Genomic DNA, 27,857 nt, shown 5'->3' with positions numbered 1-27,857 from the left:
TCGGAGGCCCAGCACTGTTGCGTTCCTGGCCGTAGCACTTTCAGTGCTGTTCTGGGTGTCCGAGAGGCCGTGGAGCAAGGCAGGGCGGGCCTTTGGAAGGGGTTCTTGCTGACCCTGGATCAGGCAAAAGCCTTTGATCGGGTCGACCACGAGTACCTCTGGTCCACTCTTTTGAGGTATGGTCTGCCTGGAGGGTTTGTGGACTGGCTTAAGACCTTGTACGCAGGGGCTGAGACTTTCCCTCTGGTAAACGGGTGGATTGGACAACCTTTCGGGGTGGGATCTGGTGTCCGCCAGGGCTGCCCTCTTAGTCCTTTGCTTTACGCGTTTGCGATCGATCCCTTCCTCAGAAGGGTTGATTGTGGACCGTTGGCGGGGGTGAGGATGGGCGGGTTGGCGCCAGAGGCTATCCTGAGGGTAGTGGCCTACGCGGACGACGTTACTGTCTTTGTTTCTTCGCAAGAGGAGGCGATGGTGGTGATGTCAGAAGTGGAGAGCTACTCGGAGGCATCCGGGTCCAAGGTCAACCAGGACAAGTGTGAGAGTCTCTGGCTGGGAGGCGGGGATCCCACGTTTGATCTTCCGGACACCCTCCCCGAACCCCAAGAACATGCCAAAGTCCTAGGCATCGAATTTGGCCAGGGTGATTACCCCACGAAAAACTGGGAAGGCAGAATCAAGGGTGTCGCCCAAAAAGTGGACCAATGGAAGGGTTGGTCTTTGACCCTGAGGGAAAGGGTTGACCTGTGCAAAGCTTTCCTGCTCCCCTTGTTAATCTACCTGGGCAGCGTCTGTGTCTTACCGGAGCCTCTCTGGACACAGGTCTTCAGTCTGTTCTTCGAGATGTTATGGGGGAATAGACTAAACCTAGTCAAACGGGAGGTCACTTATCGGACGAGGAGACTAGGGGGGTTGAATATGGTGAACACCGTGGTGTTTCTAGTGAACACCTTTTTGAAAGTTAACGTGGCAAACCTCTGGAAAGAGAGGGCTCCTCCGTGGGTATTCTCCTGCAAAGGATGGTTTCAGCCTTTCTTCCAGGAATGGGAGACAGGGGGAAGATTGAAGGATCTTCGCACACCGCACGGGCATCTCCCGGCTTATGTTACCCCGGTTCTGAAAATGATGCGCCGGTGGGGTCTGGGAATGTGGGAAGTGAGGTCCCTCCCGAGGAAACTCCTCGACATGTGGGTCTTGCTTTCGCATTTTCAGAGACCATTGGTCCTCAGGGACTGCCCGAGTCGGGATCTAGAGGTTGGGTTAAGTTTGCTAAATTCTAGTAGGATCCCCAAGAAGTATTGGGACTTGACTTGGCGCTGCTTCCAAGGTAAGTTGTATGTGAGGGACAATTTGAAGCACAGGAGCTCCGTGGACAGGAATTGTCCCCGTGAGGATTGCGCTACCATGCTGGAAAGCATGGAGCACTTCCTGCTTCATTGTCCCTTTAATACAGAGGTGTACAACAGGCTGGGTGCTTCCATTGGTTGGCCGCGGCTGGCCACTCTGTCCTATGCCGAGTGGGCCTATGGAGCGTTCAGAGACCTCGGGAGAAGGGACCGAGCCACTTTATTCTTAGCGCAGTGGTCAGGTACTTCACGTGGAACGCACGAGTTTTAGTTACGACGCAGAGTAAAATCCTCCGTGTAGATGAAGTTTGTAGCAGCATCCTAGGTGCCCTGGTGAAGGTGCGTTCTCTGGAGTGCGAAAGACTGGGTGCCCGGAGGGCGGCCCATCTCTGGAGGGGTTTCTCCTTCGGGGTGCCTTAGTCCGTTAGCGCTCCTATATCCTGGTGGTGGGCTGATATCTTTACACCCTAGGTTTTTGTTTTGTATCTCTGTTCCCTGAATAGAAGGTTTGCAGGCATCGAACTTGAGCCTTGGGTGGTGAGTATGTAGGTTGTGTTCTGTGATGTTGGTTTTTGTATATATTGTATATAGTGTATTGTATATATTGTATATAGTGTGTATAATAGAGGGTCTTAGTTAGGTTGGGTGGGGGGATTGGGGGGTTCAACGGCGGTGATAAGAGACTGATCTGGCCTGGCCCAGGCCCCGCCTGGGGAAAAACTTTGGGGCCTGATCCTAGCTCGGATAATTCCTGAACTTTGTGGCCAGAGCTGGATCAGGGGTGGCGGGATAGTTAGAGTAGGTGTGTATGTGTATGTGTATATATATATATATATATATATATATATATATATATATATATATATATATATATATATATATATATATATATATATATATATATATATATTTAAAAAAAATAAATGATAAATTTAGTTGCACACTGTATTGTATTTAGGTTTGTTGTGGGGTGAATGTGGTGGTGTAAGGGGGTGGCTGTAAGGTAAGGCAGTGGGACCAGTAGGGTTTTGTTGTGTTTGCGGTGTTGTATAATATTTGGTTTAGTATAATGTGTTTATAGTGTATATATGTATATAATATTGTATATAGGACGGTGTGAATGTAGTTGGGGTTGTATATAGTAGTATGAATGAAGCTGGGCCGGGGGTCTTATATGATTTTATACTATTTATTATGTAAAATTTTTACAGGGGTATTCATGTAGTTATGAGTATTTTGTTTGTTGTCTTTTAGTTTTGCTTTCTTTATTTTTATTGGAATTTTTCTTTCTCGTCCCTGATTTGTAGGTCATGAACTTTCTCCATTTTGGTTCCATTTCTGGTTTATTTCTTTGTGATTTTTGTTGTTTGTTGTCGTCTGATTGGAGCTTTGTTCTTATGTTTTGTTCTGTGGTGTTTTATTTGTAATGTATCTTGGTTATTGTCATGTAAAGTATTTTTATTTTATTTAATAAAAGACCTGGAGGATAAGGCCGGAGACACACTGGTGCGAGAGACGGCCGAGTCTCGCTGGTTAAAAGCAAGCTGTGGCACCTGCACTCCGGAGCGGAGCGTGCGGCTGCATAGCAATACATGGAGCAGCACGCTCAGCTCCGGAATGCAGGTGCCACAGCTTGCTTTTAACCAGCGAGACTCGGCCGTCTCTCGCACCAGTGTGTCTCCGGCCTAAGAGACGATGTAACAGCAGAATAGTGACCGCAGCTCTGGATGTGACCAGAGTGGAAGGTGTGATGTAGCTCATACATAGTTTCTGGTATTTACCTGTCAGTGTTACATTGTTGCACAGTTTTGTGGATGATGAATCGCGTTCTTTTCCTGCAGACATGAGGGGGTTCATCGTGGGTGATTCCAGGGCTCCGGATAGTGACAGCAGTGGTGCAGGAGTTGCGACCACAGAGCGACCATTGTCCGACCATTGATCTTCAGCCGCGGGTGCAGTCATCACCACAGCTCAGTATTGACCCCATATTCACCGTCCTTCTCTGGGATTATTTTCACTGCCGAGGTCCAGAACCAAAACTGAGACCAATCAAAGTCTTCAGAAAGGACTTTTATCTGAACAAAATTTAAAATACAAATTTGATCAGAGAGAAATAATTTCAAGTGAATAAAACAGGAGGAGACACAAGGAACAAAAAGGGGGAACGGGAGGGGGAGGGGTGCACCTGGCTATAGAGAGCAATGGACTGATGCAATAGATGTATTATTGCTCCATCCTGGGGATACTTTATACACATAAATAAAAGGAAGAATGATACAAAAGAATCCAGACACAATAAGGTGCAAGTGCTAGTAACAGAATATACCATCAATTGGATTTTTTTGTAGAAAATCTCTATATATAGGAAGGCCAGAAGTGGTAAGACATCGTGTCATGTAATGCAGACCATGGCTGTGATATAGGCCGTACACCCAGGAAACTGCAATATACAAAGATCAAATAAAAAGCTGCATATCTACCACAGAGTGCAGATAGCCAGGTGCCCCCCACACCCGACGCGCGCTCCGCTCAGAAAGCTTCGTCCACCCCTGGTATTCCCTAGGACGCTGCAATTCATACATATATTACATCAATTCATTCCTCCATTCCTTCATTCTATAAAGTTCCTTTTTTTCTCTTTAATGTACACTCTGCACCCCATCTTCACTGAAAAAAACTGAAATGTAGAAATTTTTGCAAATTTAATAAAAAAAGAAAAACCAAAATATCCCATAGTCATAAGTATTCAGCCCCTTTGCTCAGACACTGATATGTAAGTCCCATGCTGTCCATTTCCTTGTGATCCTCCTTCAGATGGTTCTACTCCTTCATCGGAGTCCAGCTGTGTGTAATTACACTGATAGGACTTGATTTGGAAAGGCGCACACCTGTCTATATAAGACCTCACAGTGCACGTCAGACCAAATGAGAATCATGAGGCCAAAGGAACTGGCCAAGGAGCTCAGAGACAGAACTGTGGCAAGGCACAGATCTGGCCAAGGTTACAGCAGAATTTCTGCAGTACTAGGGGTACCTAACAGCACAGTGGCCTCCATAATCCTTAAATGGAAGAAGTTTGGGACCACCAGAAGTCTTCCTAGACCTGGCCGTCCAGCCAAACTGAGCAATCGTGGGAGAAGAGCCTTGGTGAGAGAGGTAAAGAAGAACCCCAAGATCACTGTGGCTGAGCTCGAGAGATGCAGAAGGGGGATGGGAGAAAGTTCCACAAAGTCACCTATCACTGCAGCCTCCACCAGTCAGGCCTTTATGGCAGAGAGGATCGATGGAAGCCTCTCCTCAGTGCAAGACATATGAACACAGCATAGAGTTTGCTAAAAAACACATGAAAGACTCCCAGACTATGAGAAATAAGATTCTCTGGTCTGATGAGATGAAGATAGACCTTTTTGGTGATAATTCTAAGCGGTATGTGTGGAGAAAACCAGGCACTGCTCATCGCCTGCCCAATACAATCCCTACAGTGAAGCATGGTGGTGGCAGCATCATACTATGGGGGTGTTTTTCAGCTGCAGGGACAGGACGACTGGTTACCATTGAAGGAAACATGAATGCGGCCAAGTACAGAGATATCCTAGATGAAAAACTCTTCCAGAGTGCTCTGGACCTCAGACTTGGTCGAAGGTTCACCTTCCAACAAGACAATGACCCTAAGCACACAGCTAAAATAACAAAGGAGCAGCTTCAGAACACCTCTGTGACCATTCCTGACCGGCCCAACCAGAGCCCTGACCTAAACCCAATGGAGCATCTCTGGAGAGACCTGAAAATGGCGTCCACCAACGTTCACCATCCAACCTGAGGGAACTGGAGAGGATCTGCAAGGAAGAATGGCCGAGGATCCCCAAATCCAGGGGGGAAAAACTTGTGGTATCATTCCCAAGAAGACTCATGGCTGTACTAGATCAAAAGGGGCTTCTACCCAATACTGAGCAAAGGGTGTGAAGACTTATGACCATGGGAGATTTCAGTTTTTTCAGTGTAGATGTGGTGCAGAGTGGACATTAAGGAGAAAAAATGAACTTTTTTGAATTTACCAAATGGCTGCAATGAAACAAAGAGTGAAAAATGTAAAGGGGTCTGAATACTTTCTGTACCCACTGTATATCCAGGTGTACCCCCCTCCCACTGTTTGTTCCTGGTGTTCCATGTGTCTCCTCCTGTTTTATTCACTAGGAATTATGTATCTATCATCAAATTTGTATTTGGTTTTAGGTTTTCTTTGGTGTCATCACCACTGAGGTAGACAGAAATCACAGCATTACCTGGACGCTTCCACTTTAAGAAATCCCCAGGCACCAGCTTCTGTTCCTCCTTAGATAGATCCAGTAGTGTAAATCATGGAGGAGGAATACAACGTATCCGCCAGTGTATACTAAATACCATATTAGAAAGTGGATGTATGAAAACGTCCATACTTTACACTGCAGGATGCATTCTGAGAATGGTATAATGCTGCTAAGTAGAAGCAAAGTCAGAATGACAACCAGTGGTTTAGTGTCCCAGTCCCTGGTGTCCAGTGGTTTAGTGTCCCAGTCCCTGGTGTCCAGTGGTTTAGTGTCTCAGTCCCTGGTGTCCAGTGGTTTAGTGTCTCAGTCTCTGGTGTCCAGTGGTTTAGTGTCTCAGTCCCTGGTGTCCAGTGGTTTAGTGTCCCAGTCCTTGGTGTCCAGTGGTTTAGTGTCTCAGTCCCTGGTGTCCAGTGGTTTAGTGTCTCAGTCCCTGGTGTCCGGTGGTTTAGTGTCCCAGTCCTTGGTGTCCAGTGGTTTAGTGTCTCAGTCCCTGGTGTCCGGTGGTTTGGTGTCTCAGTCCCTGGTGTCCAGTGGTTTAGTGTCCCAGTCCCTGGTGTCCGGTGGTTTAGTGTCCCAGTCCCTGGTGTCCGGTGGTTTAGTGTCCCAGTCCCTGGTGTCCAGTGGTTTAGTGTCCCAGTCCCTGGTGTCCAGTGGTTTAGTGTCTCAGTCCCTAGTGTCCAGTGGTTTAGTGTCTCAGTCCCTGGTGTCCAGTGGTTTAGTGTCTCAGTCCCTAGTGTCCAGTGGTTTAGTGTCTCAGTCCCTAGTGTCCAGTGGTTTAGTGTCTCAGTCCCTAGTGTCCAGTGGTTTAGTGTCTCAGTCCCTAGTGTCCAGTGGTTTAGTGTCTCAGTCCCTAGTGTCCAGTGGTTTAGTGTCCCAGTCCCTGGTGTCCAGTGGTTTAGTGTCTCAGTCCCTAGTGTCCAGTGGTTTAGTGTCTCAGTCCCTGGTGTCCAGTGGTTTAGTGTCCCAGTCCCTGGTGTCCAGTGGTTTAGTGTCCCAGTCCTTGGTGTCCGGTGGTTTAGTGTCTCAGTCCCTGGTGTCCGGTGGTTTAGTGTCTCACTCCCTGGTGTCCGGTGGTTTGGTGTCTCAGTCCCTGGTGTCCGGTGGTTTAGTGTCTCAGTCCCTGGTGTCCAGTGGTTTAGTGTCTCAGTCCCTGGTGTCCAGTGGTTTAGTGTCTCAGTCCCTGGAGTCCTGTGGTAGTTTAGTCCCAAGTCTCCTGGCAACAAGCTTCTGTCACAGCAGAATTATAAATGCAGCTCTGGATGTAACTGCAGTGTCTATTATAAATGCAGCTCTGGATGTAACTGCAGTGTCTAGGGCAATCTGTCACAGCAGAATTATGCATGCAGCTCTGGATGTAACTGCAGTGCCTATTATAAATGCAGCTCTGGATGTAACTGCAGTGTCTAGGGCAATCTGTCACAGCAGAATTATAAATGCAGCTCTGGATGTAACTGCAGTGTCTATTATAAATGCAGCTCTGGATGTAACTGCAGTGTCTATGGCAATCTGTCACAGCAGAATTATAAATGTAGCTCTGGATGTAACTTCAGTGTCTAGGGCAATCTGTCACAGCAGAATTACGGTTGCAGCTCTGGATGTAATTTCAGTGTCTAGGGCAATCTGTCACAGCAGAATTACATTTGCAGCTCTGGATGTAACTGCAGTGTCTAGGGCAATCTGTCACAGCAGAATTATAAATGTAGCTCTGGATGTAACTTCAGTGTCTAGGGCAATCTGTCACAGCAGAATTACGGTTGCAGCTCTGGATGTAACTTCAGTGTCTAGGGCAATCTGTCACAGCAGAATTACGTTTGCAGCTCTGGATGTAACTGCAGTGTCTAGGGCAATCTGTCACAGCAGAATTACGTTTGCAGCTCTGGATGTAACTTCAGTGTCTAGGGCAATCTGTCACAGCAGAATTACGGTTGCAGCTCTGGATGTAACTTCAGTGTCTAGGGCAATCTGTCACAGCAGAATTACGTTTGCAGCTCTGGATGTAACTGCAGTGTCTAGGGCAATCTGTCACAGCAGAATTACGTTTGCAGCTCTGGATGTAACTTCAGTGTCTAGGGCAATCTGTCACAGCAGAATTACGGTTGCAGCTCTGGATGTAACTTCAGTGTCTAGGGCAATCTGTCACAGCAGAATTACGTTTGCAGCTCTGGATGTAACTGCAGTGTCTAGGGCAATCTGTCACAGCAGAATTACGTTTGCAGCTCTGGATGTAACTTCAGTGTCTAGGGCAATCTGTCACAGCAGAATTACGGTTGCAGCTCTGGATGTGAGTGCGGTAGGAGACATTCTGTGTAGATTTCACCAGTTTGCTGTGACGTGGTGTCATTATTTGCAGGTTTCGCTCGTCCGTGGCGCAGCATCTCGGCATTTCCCGGCTTCCACGTCCTCTGGCGGATCTGTCACCAGTGACTCAGGTGATTGTACAGCTGGAGCCGTGAGTCATCGTCCTCCGCTGGGCGCCATTATCATGGAGAATCTGAATAGAGGGGATTATGGGGGTCTCAGCGCAGCGCCGTGGTCCTGGCAGCTATTTGTGGCCGTGACTGGTTCCTGTCACTTTATTGAGCCACGAACGCAGCGAATCCGCGGGCGATTAAAGGGACAGTATGAAAAGTCTACTAACGTGATACTAAATGTCCGTTCCTTTACCTCCTCCCTTCATGCGAGGTGTTACCACCATATATGCCCCTTATAATGGGGCACATGGGTACTAATGACCGGTCTGTGGGGGGCTGGAAGCCTCTTACAGCCCATCGTAAAGGCCGTTTAATGGGGTAACTGTCTCTTTAATTTTTTATTTCATCAATCAATCAATCAATCAATCAATAGTTCACAGGAAAATAAGAAACATTGTATCAAATCTTATGGCTTCTTACATTCTCAATGCAGGCGACAGATCTCCCCATTACCGAGACGGCAGAGGACGGCTGGTGCTTGTGAAATCCCATGGAGGAGCTGGAGGCGACACCCAAGGTCCAGATCTGCATAGAATTCTATGAGCAGCAGCTGTCGTCTGTCTCGGGGAAAGTCTGTAAGGAACGATCAGCAGGACGAAGAATCAGATTCTCTGGTAACAAGCGCTGCACACATTCTCATTCCCAGTTTCTTATGACGGTTTCTGTTTAAGGCCAGGTTCACATTGCGTTAACAGCAGCCCGTTCAATACATGCGTTGAGGGGCTGCTGTTAACCCAAGTGCCGGTGTCATCGCACTAGCGCAGATAGAGCTAGCAGAGACGGACCCGGACACGCTGCAGCCTGCGTCCCAGGGTCCCTCACTCAATGACGGCCATTGTGGGCGTGCGCTAGCGATGCGTCCGACATAGGGCTTAATGGCGGCGTTAACGGACTGCGCTACACCGCGTTATGCCGCAATGTAACATAGTCCGTCTAACGGACGCCCATAACAAAGTGTGAACCCAGCCTAAGGGTATATGCTCAGGTTGCAGATTTCCTGCAGATCTGCAGCTTTCTTTTCCGCGCAGAAACGCTGCAGATCCGCAAGTGATTTACAGTACAATGTAAATCAATGGCAAAAAAAAAATTCTGTGCTGATGGTGCAGAAAAATATGCACGGAAAACGCAGCAGGTTCAACAAAGGAGCATGTGCAGATCTGCTGCATTTCTGTTTTTCAACAAACTTTATTTGATTTTAACTTTTTAAACAGGGAAGGGTAGACAAGGAAAGGGAGGGAGGGTAAAGGGAGGGATACGAGTATAGGGAAAGATCCCCTATGAAGATAGGGGATACAGGCAATCATAGTATTGTAAAAATTTACAAGATAGATGTGGCATCATAAAATAATACATAGTAGATTTTAAGTAGAATAAACGTTAATCTAGGAAATGATACGAGTAGCTCTCTTGAACCAGAAAAGTAAAAACTTTAGAGTGACAGTAGGCTATATGTAATGCTATAACAGTATGGCTGAAACACGATAGTAGGCCCTATAAAATATTAGTAACGCTATGATTCCCCATGTATGTAAGGAATGTATGAAAACGGTGTATAAACTTGGTTAGATCCGCTTTGACAATACGCTGTAGCTTAAAGAAGAGAAAAACCTAGAATTTCTGCACCCATTCCATAATAGAAATCTGCAGGGGTAAAAAAGGAAGAAATCCGCACAAAAATCTGCAACGTGTGCACATACCAAAAAAAGGCGCAGATTCTGACCAGCGTTTTCTGCCAAGAAATGCAGAATCTGCACAGAAAATTCCACAGTCAAATCTGCAACATGTGCACATAGCCTTAAGATTGCACGATAAGCAATTGTCTCATATAACATGGGAAACACTTCCTCTACGTGTGTGTATTCACTGGTGGAGGACAGGTGGTCTGCAGGGGTGGGCTGCAGCCGCTCCGTGGAGCCGGATATGGCAGCTGTGCAGCAGGAGCCTCCTCCCTGAGCAAACAAACCGTCCCTGGAGCCACCGGAGGTTCCCACCTTCCTGATCCTGAGAATCCGCCCTGTAATTACTGCAGAACACGGGGGGAACACGTAACAAAAAGATCCAGCAGAACCCGGGGGCACGTAACACACAGATCCAGCAGAACCCGGGGGCACGTAATACACAGATCCAGCAGAACTCGGGGCACGTAATACACAGATCCAGCAGAACTCGGGGGCACGTAATACACAGATCCAGCAGAACCCGGGGGCACGTAACACACAGATCCAGCAGAACCCGGGGGCACGTAACACACAGATCCAGCAGAACCCGGGGGCACGTAATACACAGATCCAGCAGAACCCGGGGGCACGTAACACACAGATCCAGCAGAACCCGGGGGCACGTAATACACAGATCCAGCAGAACTCGGGGCACGTAATACACACATCCAGCAGAACCTGGGGGCACGTAATACACAGATCCAGCAGAACTCGGGGCACGTAATACACAGATCCAGCAGAACCCGGGGGCACGTAATACACAGATCCAGCAGAACCCGGGGGCACGTAACACACAGATCCAGCAGAACCCGGGGGCACGTAATACACAGATCCAGCAGAACTCGGGGCACGTAATACACACATCCAGCAGAACCTGGGGGCACGTAATACACAGATCCAGCAGAACCCGGGGGCACGTAACACACAGATCCAGCAGAACTCGGGGCACGTAATACACAGATCCAGCAGAACCCGGGGGCACGTAATACACAGATCCAGCAGAACCCGGGGACACGTAACACACAGATCCAGCAGAACCCGGGGGCACGTAATACACAGATCCAGCAGAACCCGGGGGCATGTAATACACAGATCCAGCAGAACCTGGGGGCACGTAATACACAGATCCAACAGAACTTGGGGCACGTAATACACAGATCCAGCAGAACCTGGGGGCACGTAATACACAGATCCAACAGAACCCGGGGGCACGTAATACACAGATCCAGCAGAACCCGGGGGCACGTAACACACAGATCCAGCAGAACCCGGGGGCACGTAATACACAGATCCAGCAGAACCTGGGGGCACGTAATACACAGATCCAACAGAACTTGGGGCACGTAATACACAGATCCAGCAGAACCTGGGGGCACGTAATACACAGATCCAACAGAACCCGGGGGCACGCAATACACAGATCCAGCAGAACCCGGGGGCACGTAACACACAGATCCAGCAGAACCCGGGGGCACGTAATACACAGATCCAGCAGAACCTGGGGGCACGTAATACACAGATCCAACAGAACCCGGGGGCACGTAATACACAGATCCAGCAGAACCCGGGGGCACGTAACACACAGATCCAGCAGAACCCGGGGGCACGTAATACACAGATCCAGCAGAACCTGGGGGCACGTAATACACAGATCCAGCAGAACCTGGGGGCACGTAATACACAGATCCAACAGAACTCGGGGCACGTAATACACAGATCCAGCAGAACCCGGGGCACGTAATACACAGATCCAACAGAACTCGGGGCACGTAATACACAGATCCAGCAGAACTCGGGGCACGTAATACACAGATCCAGCAGAACCCGGGGGCACGTAACACACAGATCCAGAAGAACCCGGGGGCACGTAACACACAGATCCAGAAGAACCCGGGAGCACATAACACACAGATCCAGCAGAACCCGGGGGCACGTAACACACAGATCCAGCAGAACCCGGGGGCACGTAACACACAGATCCAGCAGAACCCGGGGGCACGTAATACACAGATCCAACAGAACCCGGGGGCACGTAATACACAGATCCAGCAGAACCCGGGGGCACGTAACACACAGATCCAACAGAACCCGGGGGCACGTAATACACACATCCAGCAGAACCCCGGGGCACGTAATACACAGATGCAGCAGAACCCGGGGGCACGTAATATACAGATCCAGCAGAACCCAGGGGCACGTAATACACAGATCCAGCAGAACCCGGGGGCACGTAATACACAGATCCAGCAGAACCCGGGGGCACGTAATACACAGATCCAGCAGAACCCGGGGGCACGTAACACACAGATCCAACAGAACCCGGGGGCACGTAACACACAGATCCAGCAGAACCCGGGGGCACGTAATACACAGATGCAGCAGAACCCCGGGGCACGTAACACACAGATCCAGCAGAACCCGGGGGCACGTAATACACAGATCCAGCAGAACCCGGGGGCACGTAACACACATCCAGCAGAACCCCGGGGCACGTAATACACAGATGCAGCAGAACCCGGGGGCACGTAATATACAGATCCAGCAGAACCCAGGGGCACGTAATACACAGATCCAGCAGAACCTGGGGGCACGTAATACACAGATCCAGCAGAACCCGGGGCACGTAACACACAGATCCAGCAGAACCCGGGGCACATAATACACAGATCCAGCAGAACCCGGGGGCATGTAATACACAGATCCAGCAGAACCCGGGGGCACGTAATATACAGATCCAGCAGAACCCGGGGCACGTAATACACAGATCCAGCAGAACCCGGGGGCACGTAATACACAGATCCAGCAGAACCCAGGGGCACGTAATACACAGATGCAGCAGTGAGGATCCCCCTCTATAGTCCTTGGCCTTGATCACACACAGCATGTTCTAGGAGTTTTCACCATGTTTTGGGGGTGTTCATTCATTCACAGGATACAATGTTTATTTTTACTCTTTTTTTTCTTACCAACTTGTCAATTATTTCAGCTTTTCCCCATGAGATCGGGGAATCTCGTTCAGATCTCAGGTTTTTCATCCTAGTGCTCTCCTGTTTTTTTTATTAAGGCCGAACTCGTGCCTGTGATGACAGTCTAGGGGGCTGTTCACATGGGAGGTTTATTCCTTGGACTGAGGGATTCGGCTTGTCCGATATAGATCCAAGTATTATTCCCCAATGTAAATCTATGTGTCCGAAAAGAGCTGGGATCGCGCTCGGCCGTCATCCTGCCGCCAGGACGGTCTCAGGAGAAGCCGGAAAAGCACCAGAACAACTGACTGTGACCAAACGTGTGATCGAGGTCTTAGCAGAAGAAAAGCACAGAAACACCGCAGCAAAAACAACATAAAAGATGCACAACATGTCTGCTGCGGTTTCTCGACCACAGTTTCATGCAGAAAGAAGTGCATCAAAAATGTTACATGTGAACTAGCACCAACCACATTACAAGGGTGCACCGCTGGTAACAGATTGCTTCAAGTCTTCTCCTCTAGTCACCTCCAGAGCTGCAGTCATTATTCTGCCGTTACATTGTATCTTTTCCTCCAGAGCTGCAGTCACTGTTCTGCTGTTACGTCATATCTTAGGCTATGTGCACACGATGCGGATTTGCTGCAGATCCGCACTGTGATGTACAGTACAATGTTATTCTATGGAAAAAAAAAAGAATCTGTGCAGACGGTGCAGAAAAATCAGTGCGGAATTGCTGCGGATTTCAAAGAAGTGCATGTCACTTCTTTTGTGCGGATCTGCAGCGTTTCTGCACCCCTCCATGATAGAAATCCGCAGTGGCAAAAACTGCTGAAAATCCACACAAAATCCGCATCAATTCCTCATAAAAACTGCACAAAATCCGCATAAAAACCGCGGCTGCGGATTCTGCCAAGAGATGCGGATTTTGTGCAGAAAATTCTGCACCTCTTTTCGTACGTGTGCACATAGCCTTATCCTCCAGTCACTTCCAGAGCTGCAGTCATTATTCTGCCGTTACATTGTATCTTTTCCTCCAGAGCTGCAGTCACAATTCTGCTGTTACGTCATGTCTTATCCTCCAGTGACATCCAGAGCTGCAGTCACTATTCTGACGATACATTACTGCCTTATAGTGTCTGATCCATTTTTGTATACTGACCTGTTTATCTGCAGTCCCATGTAACCACATATAGAAAAGAGAAAGCCAGCTCACCTAGTACTTGGAGTCCAGCTTGCACGGAACCGGGTGGATCCACACCAGATAATATACTGAAGGAATAAAAAGGTTGTTGTTCCAGCGTCTGGTAAAATAATTCTTTATTTTAAGTCCATTAAAAATTTACAAAAATTACACTGGTTACATAGACGGCAAGGGAGCTTCATCCAGTAGACCAGGGCCGGACTGGCCATCTGGCAATTCTGGCAAATGCCACAAGGGCCTGTCTGGTCGGGGGCGGCCTTCTGTGCTACGTTTTTAACAGAATCTCTGTTCTCAAGACCCCCATACTGGTAAGAGTTGTGATAGAGCACAAAGTCGCTGCCTCCGTCACTTACCCCACCGGTGTCATTAGAAATATCGGTCTTTCCTCCATCCAGGGTAATATTAGTGTTATATCCCATCTGGTGCTGGGGGACAACATGGGCCTGGGTGACTTCACATGATGCCAGGACTGAATTTCAGCCCCAGTCCGCACCTGCAGTAGACAGTGCAGCTGAGCTGGGGTCACAGGGTGTGTGATAATAGAGCAGAGCTGCAGTGTACAGCATGGGGGACAGAGCAGGAAGCTGAGCCTCTGGTAAGAGGGGGTGAATTCAGACCACCACAGACTCCAGTAGACAGTGCAGCTGAGCTGGAGGCACAGGGTGTGTGATAATAGAGCAGAGCTGCGGTGTACAGCATGGGGGACAGAGCAGGAAGCTGAGCCTCTGGTAAGACAGGGGGTGAATTCAGACCACCACAGACTCCAGTAGACAGTGCAGCTGAGCTGGAGGCACAGGGTGTGTGATAATAGAGCAGAGCTGCGGTGTACAGCATGGGGGACAGAGCAGGAAGCTGAGCCTCTGGTAAGACAGGGGGTGAATTCAGACCACCACAGACTCCAGTAGACAGTGCAGCTGAGCTGGAGGCACAGGGTGTGTGATAATAGAGCAGAGCTGCGGTGTACAGCATGGGGGACAGAGCAGGAAGCTGAGCCTCTGGTAAGACAGGGGGTGAATTCAGACCACCACAGACTCCAGTAGACAGTGCAGCTGAGCTGGGGACACAGGGTGTGTGATAATAGAGCAGAGCTGCAGTGTACAGCATGGGGGGACAAAGCAGGAAGCTGAGCCTCTGGTAAGAGGGGGTGAATTCAGACCACCACAGACTCCAGTAGACAGTGCAGCTGAGCTGGAGACACAGGGTGTGTGATAATAGAGCAGAGCTGCGGTGTACAGCATGGGGGGACAAAGCAGGAAGCTGAGCCTCTGGTAAGACAGGGGGTGAATTCAGACCACCACAGACTCCAGTAGACAGTGCAGCTGAGCTGGAGACACAGGGTGTGTGATAATAGAGCAGAGCTGCAGTATACAGCATGGGGGACAGAGCAGGACGCTGAGCCTCTGGTAAGACAGGGGGTGAATTCAGACCACCACAGACTCCAGTAGACAGTGCAGCTGAGCTGGAGGCACAGGGTGTGTGATAATAGAGCAGAGCTGCAGTGTACAGCATGGGGGACAGAGCAGGAAGCTGAGCCTCTGGTAAGAGGGGGTGAATTCAGACCACCACAGACTCCAGTAGACAGTGCAGCTGAGCTGGAGGCACAGGGTGTGTGATAATAGAGCAGAGCTGCGGTGTACAGCATGGGGGACAGAGCAGGAAGCTGAGCCTCTGGTAAGAGGGGGTGAATTCAGACCACCACAGACTCCAGTAGACAGTGCAGCTGAGCTGGGGTCACAGGGTGTGTGATAATAGAGCAGAGCTGCGGTGTACAGCATGGGGGACAGAGCAGGAAGCTGAGCCTCTGGTAAGAGGGGGTGAATTCAGACCACCACAGACTCCAGTAGACAGTGCAGCTGAGCTGGAGACACAGGGTGTGTGATAATAGAGCAGAGCTGCGGTGTACAGCATGGGGGACAGAGCAGGAAGCTGAGCCTCTGGTAAGAGGGGTGAATTCAGACCACCACAGACTCCAGTAGACAGTGCAGCTGAGCTGGGGTCACAGGGTGTGTGATAATAGAGCAGAGCTGCAGTGTACAGCATGGGGGACAAAGCAGGAAGCTGAGCCTCTGGTAAGACAGGGGGTGAATTCAGACCACCACAGACTCCAGTAGAGAGTGCAGCTGAGCTGGGGACACAGGGTGTGTGATAATAGAGCAGAGCTGCGGTGTACAGCATGGGGGGACAAAGCAGGACGCTGAGCCTCTGGTAAGAGGGGGTGAATTCAGACCACCACAGACTCCAGTAGACAGTGCAGCTGAGCTGGAGACACAGGGTGTGTGATAATAGAGCAGAGCTGCGGTGTACAGCATGGGGGGACAAAGCAGGAAGCTGAGCCTCTGGTAAGACAGGGGGTGAATTCAGACCACCACAGACTCCAGTAGACAGTGCAGCTGAGCTGGAGGCACAGGGTGTGTGATAATAGAGCAGAGCTGCGGTGTACAGCATGGGGGACAGAGCAGGAAGCTGAGCCTCTGGTAAGAGGGGGTGAATTCAGACCACCACAGACTCCAGTAGACAGTGCAGCTGAGCTGGAGGCACAGGGTGTGTGATAATAGAGCAGAGCTGCGGTGTACAGCATGGGGGACAGAGCAGGAAGCTGAGCCTCTGGTAAGAGGGGGTGAATTCAGACCACCACAGACTCCAGTAGACAGTGCAGCTGAGCTGGGGTCACAGGGTGTGTGATAATAGAGCAGAGCTGCAGTGTACAGCATGGGGGACAGAGCAGGAAGCTGAGCCTCTGGTAAGAGGGGGTGAATTCAGACCACCACAGACTCCAGTAGACAGTGCAGCTGAGCTGGAGGCACAGGGTGTGTGATAATAGAGCAGAGCTGCGGTGTACAGCATGGGGGACAGAGCAGGACGCTGAGCCTCTGGTAAGACAGGGGGTGAATTCAGACCACCACAGACTCCAGTAGACAGTGCAGCTGAGCTGGGGTCACAGGGAGTGTGATAATAGAGCAGAGCTGGAGTGTACAGCATGGGGGACAGAACAGGAAGCTGACCCTCTGGTAAGAGGGGGTGAATTCAGACCACCACAGACTCCAGTAGACAGTGCAGCTGAGCTGGGGTCACAGGGTGTGTGATAATAGAGCAGAGCTGCGGTGTACAGCATGGGGGACAGAGCAGGACGCTGAGCCTCTGGTAAGACAGGGGGTGAATTCAGACCACCACAGACTCCAGTAGACAGTGCAGCTGAGCTGGAGACACAGGGTGTGTGATAATAGAGCAGAGCTGCAGTGTACAGCATGGGGGACAGAGCAGGACGCTGAGCCTCTGGTAAGAGGGGGTGAATTCAGACCACCACAGACTCCAGTAGACAGTGCAGCTGAGCTGGGGTCACAGGGTGTGTGATAATAGAGCAGAGCTGCGGTGTACAGCATGGGGGACAGAGCAGGACGCTGACCCTCTGGTAAGAGGGGGTGAATTCAGACCACCACAGACTCCAGTAGAGAGTGCAGCTGAGCTGGGGTCACAGGGTGTGTGATAATAGAGCAGAGCTGCAGTGTACAGCATGGGGGACAGAGCAGGAAGCTGAGCCTCTGGTAAGAGGGGGTGAATTCAGACCACCACAGACTCCAGTAGACAGTGCAGCTGAGCTGGGGTCACAGGGTGTGTGATAATAGAGCAGAGCTGCGGTGTACAGCATGGGGGATAGAGCAGGACGCTGAGCCTCTGGTAAGAGGGGGTGAATTCAGACCACCACAGACTCCAGTAGACAGTGCAGCTGAGCTGGAGGCACAGGGTGTGTGATAATAGAGCAGAGCTGCAGTGTACAGCATGGGGGACAGAGCAGGAAGCTGAGCCTCTGGTAAGACAGGGGGTGAATTCAGACCACCACAGACTCCAGTAGACAGTGCAGCTGAGCTGGAGGCACAGGGTGTGTGATAATAGAGCAGAGCTGCGGTGTACAGCATGGGGGACAGAGCAGGAAGCTGAGCCTCTGGTAAGACGGGGTGAAGTCAGACCACCACAGACTCCAGTAGACAGTGCAGCTGAGCTGGGGTCACAGGGTGTGTGATAATAGAGCAGAGCTGCAGTGTACAGCATGGGGGACAGAGCAGGACGCTGAGCCTCTGGTAAGAGGGGGTGAATTCAGACCACCACAGACTCCAGTAGACAGTGCAGCTGAGCTGGAGGCACAGGGTGTGTGATAATAGAGCAGAGCTGCAGTGTACAGCATGGGGGACAGAGCAGGAAGCTGAGCCTCTGGTAAGACGGGGTGAAGTCAGACCACCACAGACTCCAGTAGACAGTGCAGCTGAGCTGGGGTCACAGGGTGTGTGATAATAGAGCAGAGCTGCAGTGTACAGCATGGGGGACAGAGCAGGACGCTGAGCCTCTGGTAAGAGGGGGTGAATTCAGACCACCACAGACTCCAGTAGACAGTGCAGCTGAGCTGGAGGCACAGGGTGTGTGATAATAGAGCAGAGCTGCAGTGTACAGCATGGGGGACAGAGCAGGACGCTGAGCCTCTGGTAAGAGGGGGTGAATTCAGACCACCACGGACTCCAGTAGACAGTGCAGCTGAGCTGGAGGCACAGGGTGTGTGATAATAGAGCAGAGCTGCAGTGTACAGCATGGGGGACAGAGCAGGAAGCTGAGCCTCTGGTAAGACAGGGGGTGAATTCAGACCACCACAGACTCCAGTAGACAGTGCAGCTGAGCTGGGGTCACAGGGTGTGTGATAATAGAGCAGAGCTGCAGTGTACAGCATGGGGGACAGAACAGGAAGCTGAGCCTCTGGTAAGAGGGGGTGAATTCAGACCACCACAGACTCCAGTAGACAGTGCAGCTGAGCTGGAGACACAGGGTGTGTGATAATAGAGCAGAGCTGCGGTGTACAGCATGGGGGACAGAGCAGGACGCTGAGCCTCTGGTAAGAGGGGGTGAATTCAGACCACCACAGACTCCAGTAGACAGTGCAGCTGAGCTGGAGACACAGGGTGTGTGATAATAGAGCAGAGCTGCAGTGTACAGCATGGGGGACAGAGCAGGACGCTGAGCCTCTGGTAAGAGGGGGTGAATTCAGACCACCACTGACTCCAGTAGACAGTGCAGCTGAGCTGGGGTCACAGGGTGTGTGATAATACAGCAGAGCTGCGGTCTACAGCATGGGGGACAGAGCAGGAAGCTGAGCCTCTGGTAAGAGGGGGTGAATTCAGACCACCACAGACTCCAGTAGACAGTGCAGCTGAGCTGGGGACACAGGGTGTGTGATAATAGAGCAGAGCTGCGGTGTACAGCATGGGGGACAGAGCAGGAAGCTGAGCCTCTGGTAAGAGGGGGTGAATTCAGACCACCACAGACTCCAGTAGACAGTGCAGCTGAGCTGGAGGCACAGGGTGTGTGATAATAGAGCAGAGCTGCGGTGTACAGCATGGGGGACAGAGCAGGACGCTGAGCCTCTGGTAAGACAGGGGGTGAATTCAGACCACCACAGACTCCAGTAGACAGTGCAGCTGAGCTGGAGGCACAGGGTGTGTGATAATAGAGCAGAGCTGCAGTGTACAGCATGGGGGACAGAGCAGGAAGCTGAGCCTCTGGTAAGACAGGGGGTGAATTCAGACCACCACAGACTCCAGTAGACAGTGCAGCTGAGCTGGGGTCACAGGGTGTGTGATAATAGAGCAGAGCTGCGGTGTACAGCATGGGGGACAGAGCAGGAAGCTGAGCCTCTGGTAAGACAGGGGGTGAATTCAGACCACCACAGACTCCAGTAGACAGTGCAGCTGAGCTGGGGTCACAGGGTGTGTGATAATAGAGCAGAGCTGCAGTGTACAGCATGGGGGACAGAGCAGGACGCTGAGCCTCTGGTAAGAGGGGGTGAATTCAGACCACCACAGACTCCAGTAGACAGTGCAGCTGAGCTGGAGGCACAGGGTGTGTGATAATAGAGCAGAGCTGCGGTGTACAGCATGGGGGACAGAGCAGGAAGCTGAGCCTCTGGTAAGAGGGGGTGAATTCAGACCACCACAGACTCCAGTAGACAGTGCAGCTGAGCTGGAGGCACAGGGTGTGTGATAATAGAGCAGAGCTGCAGTATACAGCATGGGGGACAGAGCAGGAAGCTGAGCCTCTGGTAAGACGGGGTGAATTCAGACCACCACAGACTCCAGTAGACAGTGCAGCTGAGCTGGGGTCACAGGGTGTGTGATAATAGAGCAGAGCTGCAGTGTACAGCATGGGGGACAGAGCAGGACGCTGAGCCTCTGGTAAGAGGGGGTGAATTCAGACCACCACGGACTCCAGTAGACAGTGCAGCTGAGCTGGAGGCACAGGGTGTGTGATAATAGAGCAGAGCTGCAGTGTACAGCATGGGGGACAGAGCAGGAAGCTGAGCCTCTGGTAAGACAGGGGGTGAATTCAGACCACCACAGACTCCAGTAGACAGTGCAGCTGAGCTGGGGTCACAGGGTGTGTGATAATAGAGCAGAGCTGCAGTGTACAGCATGGGGGACAGAGCAGGACGCTGACCCTCTGGTAAGAGGGGGTGAATTCAGACCACCACAGACTCCAGTAGACAGTGCAGCTGAGCTGGGGTCACAGGGTGTGTGATAATACAGCAGAGCTGCGGTCTACAGCATGGGGGACAGAGCAGGAAGCTGAGCCTCTGGTAAGAGGGGGTGAATTCAGACCACCACAGACTCCAGTAGACAGTGCAGCTGAGCTGGAGGCACAGGGTGTGTGATAATAGAGCAGAGCTGCAGTGTACAGCATGGGGGACAGAGCAGGAAGCTGAGCCTCTGGTAAGACAGGGGGTGAATTCAGACCACCACAGACTCCAGTAGACAGTGCAGCTGAGCTGGGGTCACAGGGTGTGTGATAATAGAGCAGAGCTGCAGTGTACAGCATGGGGGACAGAGCAGGACGCTGACCCTCTGGTAAGAGGGGGTGAATTCAGACCACCACAGACTCCAGTAGACAGTGCAGCTGAGCTGGGGTCACAGGGTGTGTGATAATACAGCAGAGCTGCGGTCTACAGCATGGGGGACAGAGCAGGAAGCTGAGCCTCTGGTAAGAGGGGGTGAATTCAGACCACCACAGACTCCAGTAGACAGTGCAGCTGAGCTGGGGACACAGGGTGTGTGATAATAGAGCAGAGCTGCAGTGTACAGCATGGGGGACAGAGCAGGACGCTGAGCCTCTGGTAAGAGGGGGTGAATTCAGACCACCACTGACTCCAGTAGACAGTGCAGCTGAGCTGGGGTCACAGGGTGTGTGATAATACAGCAGAGCTGCGGTCTACAGCATGGGGGACAGAGCAGGAAGCTGAGCCTCTGGTAAGAGGGGGTGAATTCAGACCACCACAGACTCCAGTAGACAGTGCAGCTGAGCTGGGGACACAGGGTGTGTGATAATAGAGCAGAGCTGCAGTGTACAGCATGGGGGACAGAGCAGGAAGCTGAGCCTCTGGTAAGAGGGGGTGAATTCAGACCACCACAGAGTCCAGTAGACAGTGCAGCTGAGCTGGGGACACAGGGTGTGTGATAATAGAGCAGAGCTGCAGTCTACAGCATGGGGGACAGAGCAGGAAGCTGAGCCTCTGGTAAGAGGGGGTGAATTCAGACCACCACAGACTCCAGTAGACAGTGCAGCTGAGCTGGAGGCACAGGGTGTGTGATAATAGAGCAGAGCTGCAGTGTACAGCATGGGGGACAGAGCAGGAAGCTGAGCCTCTGGTAAGACAGGGGGTGAATTCAGACCACCACAGACTCCAGTAGACAGTGCAGCTGAGCTGGGGTCACAGGGTGTGTGATAATAGAGCAGAGCTGCAGTGTACAGCATGGGGGACAGAACAGGAAGCTGAGCCTCTGGTAAGAGGGGGTGAATTCAGACCACCACAGACTCCAGTAGACAGTGCAGCTGAGCTGGAGACACAGGGCGTGTGATAATAGAGCAGAGCTGCGGTGTACAGCATGGGGGACAGAGCAGGACGCTGAGCCTCTGGTAAGAGGGGGTGAATTCAGACCACCACAGACTCCAGTAGACAGTGCAGCTGAGCTGGAGACACAGGGTGTGTGATAATAGAGCAGAGCTGCAGTGTACAGCATGGGGGACAGAGCAGGACGCTGAGCCTCTGGTAAGAGGGGGTGAATTCAGACCACCACTGACTCCAGTAGACAGTGCAGCTGAGCTGGGGTCACAGGGTGTGTGATAATACAGCAGAGCTGCGGTGTACAGCATGGGGGACAGAGCAGGAAGCTGAGCCTCTGGTAAGAGGGGGTGAATTCAGACCACCACGGACTCCAGTAGACAGTGCAGCTGAGCTGGAGGCACAGGGTGTGTGATAATAGAGCAGAGCTGCAGTGTACAGCATGGGGGACAGAGCAGGAAGCTGAGCCTCTGGTAAGACAGGGGGTGAATTCAGACCACCACAGACTCCAGTAGACAGTGCAGCTGAGCTGGGGTCACAGGGTGTGTGATAATAGAGCAGAGCTGCAGTGTACAGCATGGGGGACAGAGCAGGACGCTGACCCTCTGGTAAGAGGGGGTGAATTCAGACCACCACAGACTCCAGTAGACAGTGCAGCTGAGCTGGGGTCACAGGGTGTGTGATAATACAGCAGAGCTGCGGTCTACAGCATGGGGGACAGAGCAGGAAGCTGAGCCTCTGGTAAGAGGGGGTGAATTCAGACCACCACAGACTCCAGTAGACAGTGCAGCTGAGCTGGAGGCACAGGGTGTGTGATAATAGAGCAGAGCTGCAGTGTACAGCATGGGGGACAGAGCAGGAAGCTGAGCCTCTGGTAAGACAGGGGGTGAATTCAGACCACCACAGACTCCAGTAGACAGTGCAGCTGAGCTGGGGTCACAGGGTGTGTGATAATAGAGCAGAGCTGCAGTGTACAGCATGGGGGACAGAGCAGGACGCTGACCCTCTGGTAAGAGGGGGTGAATTCAGACCACCACAGACTCCAGTAGACAGTGCAGCTGAGCTGGGGTCACAGGGTGTGTGATAATACAGCAGAGCTGCGGTCTACAGCATGGGGGACAGAGCAGGAAGCTGAGCCTCTGGTAAGAGGGGGTGAATTCAGACCACCACAGACTCCAGTAGACAGTGCAGCTGAGCTGGGGACACAGGGTGTGTGATAATAGAGCAGAGCTGCAGTGTACAGCATGGGGGACAGAGCAGGACGCTGAGCCTCTGGTAAGAGGGGGTGAATTCAGACCACCACTGACTCCAGTAGACAGTGCAGCTGAGCTGGGGTCACAGGGTGTGTGATAATACAGCAGAGCTGCGGTCTACAGCATGGGGGACAGAGCAGGAAGCTGAGCCTCTGGTAAGAGGGGGTGAATTCAGACCACCACAGACTCCAGTAGACAGTGCAGCTGAGCTGGGGACACAGGGTGTGTGATAATAGAGCAGAGCTGCAGTGTACAGCATGGGGGACAGAGCAGGAAGCTGAGCCTCTGGTAAGAGGGGGTGAATTCAGACCACCACAGAGTCCAGTAGACAGTGCAGCTGAGCTGGGGACACAGGGTGTGTGATAATAGAGCAGAGCTGCAGTCTACAGCATGGGGGACAGAGCAGGAAGCTGAGCCTCTGGTAAGAGGGGGTGAATTCAGACCACCACAGACTCCAGTAGACAGTGCAGCTGAGCTGGAGGCACAGGGTGTGTGATAATAGAGCAGAGCTGCAGTGTACAGCATGGGGGACAGAGCAGGAAGCTGAGCCTCTGGTAAGACAGGGGGTGAATTCAGACCACCACAGACTCCAGTAGACAGTGCAGCTGAGCTGGGGTCACAGGGTGTGTGATAATAGAGCAGAGCTGCAGTGTACAGCATGGGGGACAGAACAGGAAGCTGAGCCTCTGGTAAGAGGGGGTGAATTCAGACCACCACAGACTCCAGTAGACAGTGCAGCTGAGCTGGAGACACAGGGCGTGTGATAATAGAGCAGAGCTGCGGTGTACAGCATGGGGGACAGAGCAGGACGCTGAGCCTCTGGTAAGAGGGGGTGAATTCAGACCACCACAGACTCCAGTAGACAGTGCAGCTGAGCTGGAGACACAGGGTGTGTGATAATAGAGCAGAGCTGCAGTGTACAGCATGGGGGACAGAGCAGGACGCTGAGCCTCTGGTAAGAGGGGGTGAATTCAGACCACCACTGACTCCAGTAGACAGTGCAGCTGAGCTGGGGTCACAGGGTGTGTGATAATACAGCAGAGCTGCGGTGTACAGCATGGGGGACAGAGCAGGAAGCTGAGCCTCTGGTAAGAGGGGGTGAATTCAGACCACCACAGACTCCAGTAGACAGTGCAGCTGAGCTGGGGACACAGGGTGTGTGATAATAGAGCAGAGCTGCAGTGTACAGCATGGGGGACAGAGCAGGAAGCTGAGCCTCTGGTAAGAGGGGGTGAATTCAGACCACCACAGACTCCAGTAGACAGTGCAGCTGAGCTGGGGACACAGGGTGTGTGATAATAGAGCAGAGCTGCAGTCTACAGCATGGGGGACAGAGCAGGAAGCTGAGCCTCTGGTAAGACAGGGGGTGAATTCAGACCACCACAGACTCCAGTAGACAGTGCAGCTGAGCTGGGGTCACAGGGTGTGTGATAATAGAGCAGAGCTGCGGTGTACAGCATGGGGGACAGAGCAGGAATCTGAGCCTCTGGTAAGACAGGGGGTGAATTCAGACCACCACAGACTCCAGTAGACAGTGCAGCTGAGCTGGGGTCACAGGGTGTGTGATAATAGAGCAGAGCTGCGGTGTACAGCATGGGGGACAGAGCAGGAAGCTGAGCCTCTGGTAAGACAGGGGGTGAATTCAGACCACCACAGACTCCAGTAGACAGTGCAGCTGAGCTGGGGTCACAGGGTGTGTGATAATAGAGCAGAGCTGCAGTGTACAGCATGGGGGACAGAGCAGGACGCTGAGCCTCTGGTAAGAGGGGGTGAATTCAGACCACCACAGACTCCAGTAGACAGTGCAGCTGAGCTGGAGGCACAGGGTGTGTGATAATAGAGCAGAGCTGCGGTGTACAGCATGGGGGACAGAACAGGAAGCTGAGCCTCTGGTAAGAGGGGTGAATTCAGACCACCACAGACTCCAGTAGACAGTGCAGCTGAGCTGGAGGCACAGGGTGTGTGATAATAGAGCAGAGCTGCGGTGTACAGCATGGGGGACAGAGCAGGACGCTGAGCCTCTGGTAAGAGGGGGTGAATTCAGACCACCACAGACTCCAGTAGACAGTGCAGCTGAGCTGGAGGCACAGGGTGTGTGATAATAGAGCAGAGCTGCAGTGTACAGCATGGAGGACAGAGCAGGAAGCTGAGCGTCTGGTAAGAGGGGGTGAATTCAGACCACCACAGACTCCAGTAGACAGTGCAGCTGAGCTGGGGTCACAGGGTGTGTGATAATAGAGCAGAGCTGCGGTCTACAGCATGGGGGACAGAGCAGGAAGCTGAGCCTCTGGTAAGAGGGGGTGAATTCAGACCACCACAGACTCCAGTAGACAGTGCAACTGAGCTGGGGTCACAGGGTGTGTGATAATAGAGCAGAGCTGCGGTGTACAGCATGGGGGAACAAAGCAGGAAGCTGAGCGTCTGGTAAGACGGGGTGAATTCAGACCACCACAGACTCCAGTAGACAGTGCAGCTGAGCTGGAGGCACAGGGTGTGTGATAATAGAGCAGAGCTGCAGTGTACAGCATGGGGGACAGAGCAGGAAGCTGAGCCTCTGGTAAGAGGGGGTGAATTCAGGCCACCACAGACTCCAGTAGACAGTGCAGCTGAGCTGGGGTCACAGGGTGTGTGATAATAGAGCAGAGCTGCAGTATACAGCATGGGGGACAGAGCAGGAAGCTGAGCCTCTGGTAAGAGGGGGTGAATTCAGACCACCACAGACTCCAGTAGACAGTGCAGCTGAGCTGGAGGCACAGGGTGTGTGATAATAGAGCAGAGCTGCAGTATACAGCATGGGGGACAGAGCAGGAAGCTGAGCCTCTGGTAAGACGGGGTGAATTCAGACCACCACAGACTCCAGTAGACAGTGCAGCTGAGCTGGGGACACAGGGTGTGTGATAATAGAGCAGAGCTGCAGTCTACAGCATGGGGGACAGAGCAGGAAGCTGAGCCTCTGGTAAGACAGGGGGTGAATTCAGACCACCACAGACTCCAGTAGACAGTGCAGCTGAGCTGGAGGCACAGGGTGTGTGATAATAGAGCAGAGCTGCAGTGTACAGCATGGGGGACAGAGCAGGAAGCTGAGCCTCTGGTAAGACAGGGGGTGAATTCAGACCACCACAGACTCCAGTAGACAGTGCAGCTGAGCTGGGGTCACAGGGTGTGTGATAATAGAGCAGAGCTGCAGTGTACAGCATGGGGGACAGAACAGGAAGCTGAGCCTCTGGTAAGAGGGGGTGAATTCAGACCACCACAGACTCCAGTAGACAGTGCAGCTGAGCTGGAGACACAGGGTGTGTGATAATAGAGCAGAGCTGCGGTGTACAGCATGGGGGACAGAGCAGGACGCTGAGCCTCTGGTAAGAGGGGGTGAATTCAGACCACCACAGACTCCAGTAGACAGTGCAGCTGAGCTGGAGGCACAGGGTGTGTGATAATAGAGCAGAGCTGCAGTGTACAGCATGGGGGACAGAGCAGGACGCTGAGCCTCTGGTAAGAGGGGGTGAATTCAGACCACCACAGACTCCAGTAGACAGTGCAGCTGAGCTGGGGACACAGGGTGTGTGATAATAGAGCAGAGCTGCAGTCTACAGCATGGGGGACAGAGCAGGAAGCTGAGCCTCTGGTAAGAGGGGGTGAATTCAGACCACCACAGACTCCAGTAGACAGTGCAGCTGAGCTGGAGGCACAGGGTGTGTGATAATAGAGCAGAGCTGCAGTGTACAGCATGGGGGACAGAGCAGGAAGCTGAGCCTCTGGTAAGACAGGGGGTGAATTCAGACCACCACAGACTCCAGTAGACAGTGCAGCTGAGCTGGGGTCACAGGGTGTGTGATAATAGAGCAGAGCTGCAGTGTACAGCATGGGGGACAGAACAGGAAGCTGAGCCTCTGGTAAGAGGGGGTGAATTCAGACCACCACAGACTCCAGTAGACAGTGCAGCTGAGCTGGAGACACAGGGTGTGTGATAATAGAGCAGAGCTGCGGTGTACAGCATGGGGGACAGAGCAGGACGCTGAGCCTCTGGTAAGAGGGGGTGAATTCAGACCACCACAGACTCCAGTAGACAGTGCAGCTGAGCTGGAGGCACAGGGTGTGTGATAATAGAGCAGAGCTGCAGTGTACAGCATGGGGGACAGAGCAGGAAGCTGAGCCTCTGGTAAGAGGGGGTGAATTCAGACCACCACTGACTCCAGTAGACAGTGCAGCTGAGCTGGAGGCACAGGGTGTGTGATAATAGAGCAGAGCTGCAGTGTACAGCATGGGGGACAGAGCAGGACGCTGAGCCTCTGGTAAGAGGGGGTGAATTCAGACCACCACAGACTCCAGTAGACAGTGCAGCTGAGCTGGGGTCACAGGGTGTGTGATAATAGAGCAGAGCTGCAGTGTACAGCATGGGGGACAGAGCAGGAAGCTGAGCCTCTGGTAAGACAGGGGGTGAATTCAGACCACCACAGACTCCAGTAGACAGTGCAGCTGAGCTGGGGTCACAGGGTGTGTGATAATAGAGCAGAGCTGCAGTGTACAGCATGGGGGACAGAACAGGAAGCTGAGCCTCTGGTAAGAGGGGGTGAATTCAGACCACCACAGACTCCAGTAGACAGTGCAGCTGAGCTGGGGTCACAGGGTGTGTGATAATAGAGCAGAGCTGCAGTGTACAGCATGGGGGACAGAGCAGGAAGCTGAGCCTCTGGTAAGACAGGGGGTGAATTCAGACCA

The 27,857-nt window shown here is 52.1% G+C and overlaps 2 protein-coding genes across 3 annotated transcripts in view; one reads left to right on the top strand and one right to left on the bottom strand.

The window, feature by feature from the left end:
• CLPB (ClpB family mitochondrial disaggregase) overlaps positions 1–3,218 on the bottom strand; it is a 93,841-nt gene extending 90,623 nt beyond the window's left edge. Inside the window, exon 1 of the mRNA XM_077298860.1 lies at positions 3,128–3,218. Within this exon, the coding sequence (XP_077154975.1) occupies positions 3,128–3,203 (76 nt within the window). The 5' untranslated portion in view covers positions 3,204–3,218. The remainder of the gene's footprint in view (positions 1–3,127) is intronic.
• Positions 1–27,857, top strand: part of STARD10 (StAR related lipid transfer domain containing 10) — a 105,287-nt gene that overhangs the window by 11,500 nt on the left and 65,930 nt on the right. Inside the window, exons 1-2 of one of the 2 annotated variants that reach the window (XM_077298864.1) lie at positions 8,037–8,082; positions 8,558–8,738. The exons of the other annotated variant lie outside the window; for it this stretch is intronic. The gene's annotated coding sequence lies outside the window, so the exon portion shown is untranslated. Of the gene's footprint in view, positions 1–8,036; positions 8,083–8,557; positions 8,739–27,857 lie in introns of those variants that run through there. 2 annotated transcript variants of the gene reach the window in all.

The sequence above is a fragment of the Ranitomeya variabilis genome, chromosome 3 (assembly GCF_051348905.1).
Source record: "Ranitomeya variabilis isolate aRanVar5 chromosome 3, aRanVar5.hap1, whole genome shotgun sequence".
Classification (NCBI taxonomy): Eukaryota; Metazoa; Chordata; class Amphibia; order Anura; family Dendrobatidae; genus Ranitomeya; species Ranitomeya variabilis.
Note: the sequence above shows the minus strand (reverse complement) of the source record. Positions and strands in the feature narration are given on the sequence as shown.